At 45.1% G+C, this 8,065-nt stretch overlaps 1 protein-coding gene across 2 annotated transcripts in view; it reads right to left on the bottom strand.

The window, feature by feature from the left end:
• CEP70 (centrosomal protein 70) overlaps nt 1–8,065 on the bottom strand; it is a 68,767-nt gene that overhangs the window by 35,768 nt on the left and 24,934 nt on the right. For both annotated transcript variants that reach the window (XM_004712119.2, XM_045287467.1), the window contains exons 8-10: nt 6,655–6,742; nt 6,470–6,558; nt 4,198–4,272 (exon numbers count right to left, since the gene is read on the bottom strand). In XM_004712119.2, the coding sequence (XP_004712176.1) occupies nt 4,198–4,272; nt 6,470–6,558; nt 6,655–6,742 (252 nt within the window). The remainder of the gene's footprint in view (nt 1–4,197; nt 4,273–6,469; nt 6,559–6,654; nt 6,743–8,065) is intronic.

The raw sequence follows: 8,065 nt of genomic DNA, 5'->3' as shown, positions 1-8,065 counted from the left end.
TTAAGTGGAGAGGAAATGTTTTGAGAACAATGAGGGCAATGAATGTACAAATGCGCTTGACACAATTGATGTATGTATGGATTGTGATGAGAGTTCTTTGAGCCCCTAATAAAATGATTTTTTTAAAAAGATCTTACAAAAAAATGATCTTAATTCACCTACTGTCATTGAGTTTATTCTGACTCATTGCAGCCCTGTGGGTCTCTGAGGCTATAAATCTTTACAGGAGCAGATAGGCCATGGTGGCCTAGTGGTTACCCTCTTTCTACTCCTCCATGGGAGGATAGGGCTTTCTATACCATAAAGAGCTACAGCCTCCGAAACCCACAGGGGCAGTTCTGCTCTGTCCTACAGGGCCGCTCAAAATCAGAGTAGACTCGATGACAGTGAGTGAACTGAGATAGTTCTTTAAAGAGCAAAAGGTTCAAGGCAGACCTTTTTAGCCCATTTAGTTTTACCAGTGAATAATGAGCCCTAGTGGGAAACTGCTGCTAAATGAAAGGTTGTCGGTTCAAACCCACTCAAGTGACTCTGTAGGGACAGCTCTGGGAATCAGCTGAAGGCGATCTATAATAGTGGAGAAGAGGGTTAAGCACTGGCTAACTGCAAGGTCAGCAGTTAAAACCCACCAGCCATTCTGTGGAGAAAATCACAGCTGTCTGCTTCTGTAATGGTTTACCCTCTCGGGAACCCCAAGGAGCAGTTCTACTCTGCCCTCAGGGGCTGCTCTGAGACAGAGGGGACTGCAGCGGCAACAGGTTTAGAGCTGACCTGAAGGCGGTGGGCCATTACACTATGCTGCTATTCTAGGTCCTCCTAGAATTCATGGGAACACGACTCTATGTCACACTGCTAATCATCCCCTTACTTTCCAGTTGCATCTGGGTTGGTTGGAGGTATAGAAATTCATCGTAGCAGAATAGACTGCCCTCCAAAATAGGCTACTGTCTGCAGAACTTGAGGATATAAACTGCCCCCCCTTTCTTTACACGCTTAACTGACGCCCACTCCACATTGACAGCAGCACCAGGGGAATCTAGGAAGCCCAGAAAACTGCACGCTCTGAAAACTGCTGTTTCTTGTTTTGTATCATCATCTCCAGAAGACACGCTGCCACGCATGGAAACTGCACAGCTTTGAACTGTGTCTGTTGGTGCCTTTTGGGATCTCATGGTGACGCCTACGCTGGAGAAGAGGAACAAGTTGAAAGGTAGACTGTCAACTGTTAAATACATTTTAAAATGAGAGTAATCATTTAGTCACACCAATGCATAAAACATGAGTGTATCCTGGGTGCCTTTCAAAGTTCCATCATTCACGAGAATGACGGTGCTGAAGGACCGCCAGAAGAACGTACAGATCTGTCTCGGAAGAAGTACAGTCAGAATGCTTCTTCGAAGCCAAGATGTGTGACCTCGTCTCACATACTATGGACATGTTACCAGGAGAGACCAGTCCCTGGAAAAGGACAGAGCAGAGCAGTGAAAAAGAAGACCACCCAGGGGATGGCTTGCCAGTGGCTGCGCAAGGCGCCAACCAAACACCAATGGTGAGCGTGGCGGCGGACAGAGCAGTGCTGCCTTCTGTTGTCCATAAAGATCAGTCAGAACTGACAACAACTTGGGTCGGCAAGGCCGTTAATACAAATGTCTCAGCTATTCCAAAAGCTCTGAATCCAACTACAGTCTCAGTAACCTTATTACTCAAATCCAAAGAATTGTAATGCTTCTCCCACGCACCTGGGAAGTCTGGGCCTTTTTTCTATTCTTAGAGTATTTCTGGGAATTCCCCATGTTTTACACACGTATGTGTCATGTGTCAGCCCTTCACTAGTCACTATCATTGGCCATGACTCACTCCTCGGAGGTGGCAGTCAGTCACCATTGTTCAATGTCACCCCTGCCAATTCCCCATGCAATCATAATCTTTGGAATTTATAGGATTCTCTACCACTATATCAATATAACGATTAATATTCAACACTTAAGGAAAGATTGATGAACCTGCTTCTAAAATGTCACAGCCATGTGCGTTCGAGAGACAGCTCTATTCTGCAACGTGCGCAGTTGCCGTGAGTCAGAATCTACCAGGGATCATCTGGAAATGGCTGATAACATTTTAGTATGCATTATTAGTTCACTTAACATTCACAACAACAGAATGAGTTAAGTACACTTATTAGTTCTACTTTACAGATAGCATTAGCCCCTTCCCTCTGTGCTAAGCTCAGCGAGGAAGCCAACGCCCTTTTGCTCCCCAACATCATCAAACTTGGAGCAAAACTCCATTAATGGTCATACACAATATCTCCCTTTCCCCTGGACTTTCAAAGGCCCAGAACTCCTACATGGTTCTGTTCGAATGTCTAATTTACCAAGCAAGACACTTCCCTCATGGTCAATTTTTCTCTCTGGGATTTGAGGGAGCCTTGGTGGCATAGTGGATTAGGAGTTAAGGTCAGCAGTTTGAAACCACTAGCTGCTCTGAGGGAAAAAGACGAGGTTGTCTACTCCATAGAGTGACAGTCTTGAAGCCCCAGAGAGGCACTTTACTCTCTCTTATGGGACTGATATGAGCCGGATGGCAGTGGTGGGCTTTCGGTTCCTACACTTAGTCTCAGCTTGTCCCAACCAGGGTGGCAGTCAGAAACATCTGCCTGTAGCTGAATTACTGCAAAGGTTAAGTGCTCGGCTGTGAGTTGAAAGGGTGGCAGTTTAAACCCACCACCAGCAGCTCAGCAGGAGAAACACACGGGGGGTGCTCCCATAAAGATCCCACCCTATGGGCAATCCTCATCTGTCACATGGGGTTGCTAGGAGTCGTAATAAACGCAACAGCAGACAGTGGCTGGTTTTTAAAGCCTGCCAGGCCTTTTTGCAACTAGCCCCACTTACTCTGGAAGCTTTCCAGCATCACAGCACCACGCAGGCCCCAGTGACAGTGGATGTGGTGGCCGTCCATAAAGCTGCACTGGGCCAGGAACAAAGAATGGAGCTAAGTAAGAATTCTGCCCCAGAGCCCCCACGGCCTTTTAGTATTTATGCTGGACTGAAACTGTCTTTATTGTTTGTCATCGTCCTTCTCCTTTCATGTCATCCCCGTAAGGGCAGGGGACTCTTTTGAGTCCCTTGACCACTGCAATCCCACAATCTAGAGCGCCAAGCAGATGGCACGGTTCGGGGCTGCCCAGTAGGTCCTGGCTCCCAGGGACTCTGTGGACGACAGAACGAAAGCAAACCACTGCCCGCCCTGAGCACTCGGGCAGCTGTGAGTTTGAGCCCACTGTTGCAGCCAAGGGGCTCAAAAAAGCATACAGGAGTGAAGTAAACATTAATTTCATGAATAAATGTATCCTTTCCAAATCCCACTTTTTCTTAACTCTGTTTTCCTCCTGTCAACATTTATTTCTTAAATTAACTCAATATTTCATCCCTGATGCCCATAAATCTTTCATTTCACAGAGGCCTGTTTTGTCAGAGGTGGGAGAAAGCACACCTGTCGTTGAAAATTGATCAGCAAAGCCCTGGTGATGCAGTGGTTACGTGTAGGGTTACGGCCGTGGACAGCCACACAGTGTCACTGTGAGTTGGCACTGACTCCATGGTAGTGAGATTGGCTTCAATTTGGTTACGCTACTACAACAGACTGAATACGTTTACCTATATTAATTAACCCCTGGAATTTTCAAACCACTTCCTCAACTCCTAGTGCCCTGAACTTCACAAATCATCTCAAATACCAAAATTTTTGAACCTCCTTGGAGCACTGGACTTTTCAAGTCTGGAAGGGGACACGTGGCGGGGAAACCTGGTTCACTCCATTCGTCCTGGTCCTTGCCTTACAGGGTGACGAGGCCGTGTGCCGTGCGAGTCATGACCATCAGCTTGTCTCTCCTGCTTTCAGTGGCACCTACAATCCTCCAAGACTTCCAAAGATAACGTCCTAGCTAATTTTTCACCCCTTATCACACCTTTTGCTTGTTCTCATTTAAGATGAACATATAGCCTATTTAATACAGTGAAAACTTCTTTTAACTGTGAAGTCAGAAATACTCCTTTTTCATATAATTTTTCCCAACAGCCTGCAAATTCTAAACCAAAGCCACCAGGCAACATGAGGCAAGATCACAGGCAATAAAAGTAAAGAATAAAGACAACACCCTCAAATAAAGGTCTAACTTTGGTAAAATACAGTTACTTGATGTTTTTCTTCAAGGTTTTCTCTAGGTTCTTCACTTGCTGTTTATAAAGCCGCAAATCATGCTGTGAGGGCCTGCAGAAAATAAACCATGTTGAAGGCATTGCAATGTATGGAATAAAGCAATAAAAATATGTAATAAGTAACACAGCATACTTTGTTACTTTGTCAGAAATGCTCAAATTCTTATTAAAATTCTTAAAATATTCCATGACTCCTAGTGAAGGTATGTCTTGACTAATCATTTAGATCCCTCTTCTGTGGAGTTCCTGTTCAAATCTTAACCCAACTTTGTTGCTGGTAATCTTTCACTCTTTTTAATAGTGACATATTTCAGATATACACATAGGACCGAGAACATTAAACAAATGCTAGCCTATCTACGCCCACTCGCTTTAACAACACATTGTTTCAAATGACTGTTCAATATAAAACGTGACAGGTATATTTATACTCCCTGGGTCTCACATTATGCTCTGATTCCAGTGCTCATTATGCACATGCAGGTTACAACTTCTGCTACAGGTTCACCTAACCAGAATCTTCCATGTGACGGGGTGACAGGCTTTACACAGACAGCTAAGGTAAGTTCCAAGGAGCCCTGGTGGTACAGGCGGTTAAGCACTGGGCTGCTAACCACAAGGTGGCAGTGTGAAACCATGAGCTGCCCCGTGGAGATGAAGCCTCGGGAAGGAGGGGCAATGTCAGGAACTCACAGGAGCAGGTTACCGGTCCGACAGGGCTCCTGTGAGTCGGCATCGACTCGATGCCAGTGAGTTTGGTGGGACTTTGCTTGACCAGTCGCAGTCCCCTCTCCACTAAATTTCCCTCCATAAGAACAGGAGTTGGCGTTAATCACTGTGTGGTCTCAGAGCTTGGACAGAGCCTACATTATAAGAGGTATTCAACAAGTATTTGCTGAATGCAGAAACAAAGCCTCCACAGTGTCTCTTCTTTACAACATGCAGGGGGCCATCCTTTTGATCTACAGATTGAACTGTGTTCCCCAAAAAAGATTGGTTGAAGTCCTAACCTCTGCGCCTGTGAATGTGCCTGTGGTAGTTACATAACCTGGTGTCAACTTGAGAATATTAAGAGTGAAGGGGTGGAGTTCAGTCTGTCAATCAGGTGGCATCTTGATGAACTCATTTGGAGGCACAATGGAGATAAATAGCTCAATGGTGGCCAGAGACACACACTCTGCTACACATTCCTGTTGACAAGCCACATGGAGCTACGCTGATGGAGCCAGAGCCTTGGAGCTGGAGGAGCCACATGGAGAACCACACCAGCACTGAGTTGCCTCCACCACCACTGGATCCACAAGACTTTCCACCCAGTGGCCTGTGATCTTTGTGCATTCGGCGTCATTACATGTGTTGTGTGAATCTGAAGAGGAACTTATACACTAGTATCAGACATATGGGCTAATATCGGGCATCTGGACTTGAACTGGACTGGGCTGGGATGTTTTCTTAATATACAATACTCTTTTATATAAAGCTTTCTTATATACATGAATGTCTATGAATTTGTTTCTCTAGTCAACCCGGACTAACACAGTACCCTTGTTTGGAAACCGGTTCTTTCGTTAAAGATGCTGTTAGTTAATGAAGGCACAATTCCTTCAGCGTGGCCTGAATTATCAAAGAAGGGGGCATTCAGGGAGATAAGAAATACATCGAGGGAAGATGCCACATGATGACAGAGCCACAAACCTACAATGGGAAGAAACACGTGGGGCTTCCAGAAGCTTGAAGACGGGGAAGGCTCTCCTCTAGAGTGAACAGAGAGAGAGTGGCTGACCAGTGCCCTGTATTTGGACTCCCTCTCTCCAGAACTGTGAGACCACACATTTTTGTTTTTTACAGCCACCTGCTTAGTGGTATTTTATAACTAAGGCAACTATATAAATATACCTTCCTGTTGTGTGGTATATAAATATACCTTCCCTTTTCCTCTCCTGGACCACCAAGATTAAACAAGAGGACATTCTAAAACAGTTGTGGAGACAGGTGGTAAAGGACTGGATCTACTCCGAGTTTCCACCGGACTCTCTTCTTTCGTTGACACCCATTTCCTCACCTCCCTTGACTCCCTGTGTGCTCCTGCTCCTTCTGCCCTAGGTCACAACCCCGAGGAAAGCGAGCCACGGGCACAGGACCTGAAGATTCATTTAATAGCGAGGGAGGGGAATGATCCACTTAATGTTTCCAAGCCCAGCATGAGTTTACTTTAACAAGGACAAAGAAGGTTCTTAAACTCCTCTCACCTGGCTTCCAAGTCCTTCTGGAGGTTCAGCTTTTCACTTAAAAGCACATCAATCTTGGACTGAGATTCCTGGAGCTGGTTCTGCAACGTCTGCAACAGATTTCACACAAGAAAGGGTTCAGTGCCCGGAGTCACCATCACGTTCCTTCACACGAGAGTGCTTTATCAGTCTTGCAGTCCCTTTACCATTAGGAGGCCTTTGTAGCTTGGGGAGGCATCTAGACTTGAGTAGTCCTTTTCTTCTTCTGACTGGCTTTCATCTTCTTTACACGGTCTATGAAAAGATACATGCAGTATATTTCCTATGAAAAGTTGATCTTCAAAGAAAACAACCTTGACAACAATAAAACACAAGCAATGAAAACATTGTGCTATGTGAAAGCAGCAGTCATAGGTATGATTCCGCATGTGAAATATCTAAACTGTTTCTAGGCAAATCCACAGAAACAGAAAGTAGATCAGATTTGTGGTAGACCAGAGATTAGAGGATGAAGAGAGAGGGAAGGGGTGAGGGCTTTTAATTGCGATGATCAATATGTTTGAAAATTAACAATAGTAATAGTCACACAATGGTATAAAAAATGTAAAACCCACGCAACTGTATACTTTAAGAAGGTGAATTTTATAGTATGTGATTTATACCTCAATAAAACTGTTATCTGCACTGGGCAAGTCTTCTACAAAAGACCTCTTTAAAGTGTTCAAAAGCAAAGCTAGCACTGGGAGGACGGACTATGAGGCCCCTGGCTCTCTTCCCAGTGTTTACGATCACTTGCTGCGCATGCAAAAGCTGGCCACGAATGAGGAAGGCTGCAGAAGAATTGATGCACACACACTGTAAGAACAAACGAACCCGTTTTTGAAGAAGTCCGGTCAGAATGTTTAGAAGTAAAGACGGCAAGACATACTTTGGATATATTATTTTTTATAAGGGACAAGTCTCGGGTCAAGGACATTGTGGTGATGTGAAGTTACTTGGTATGACTCTTTGATCCCCAGTCTTTGTAACTTGTGCTCAGTGACAGGGTAGGAACATGCAAATAAGGTGTAGAAGATTCTAGCTCAAGCATTGGCCCGTTTTGCCATTCTGCTGGGTGTAAGAGTGAGCTATCGTACAAGGAGGAACAGAGAGTAACTGGGAGGTTCTTGCTTGACATGGCAGGGGCAGCAGAGCCTGCAGGACCAGGTCCAGGAGACAAAGCTGGTAGATTTCACAGCCCACAGAAATGGAAAGCTGGGTATCTTTGGGCAGGAGACTAGCTTACCTTGCAGAGTGATGTGCCCTTTGAGCATGTATCAGTGCTAAGAGGGTTTGGGTGGCATGGGTTATACAATGGACTTTTTACTGCAAGATTAGCTGTTAGAAACTATCAGGAGAAAGATGAGGATTTCATTCTATGATGCTCACCTTCCAGACAAAACCGCTGAAGACAAAGCAGGTGAATAAGCAAGTGTGGTGAAGAAAGCTGATGGTGCCCGGCTATCGAAAGATATAGCATCTGGGGTCTTAAAAGTTGAAGGTAAACATGCGGCCATCTAGCTCAGAATCAACAAAGCCCACATGGAACAACATATCAGCCTGTGTGATCACGGGGTG

This window comes from Echinops telfairi, unplaced genomic scaffold (assembly GCF_000313985.2).
Source record: "Echinops telfairi isolate 266 unplaced genomic scaffold, ASM31398v2 ScPeMD7_16;HRSCAF=60, whole genome shotgun sequence".
NCBI classification, from domain to species: Eukaryota; Metazoa; Chordata; class Mammalia; order Afrosoricida; family Tenrecidae; genus Echinops; species Echinops telfairi.
Note: the sequence above shows the minus strand (reverse complement) of the source record. Positions and strands in the feature narration are given on the sequence as shown.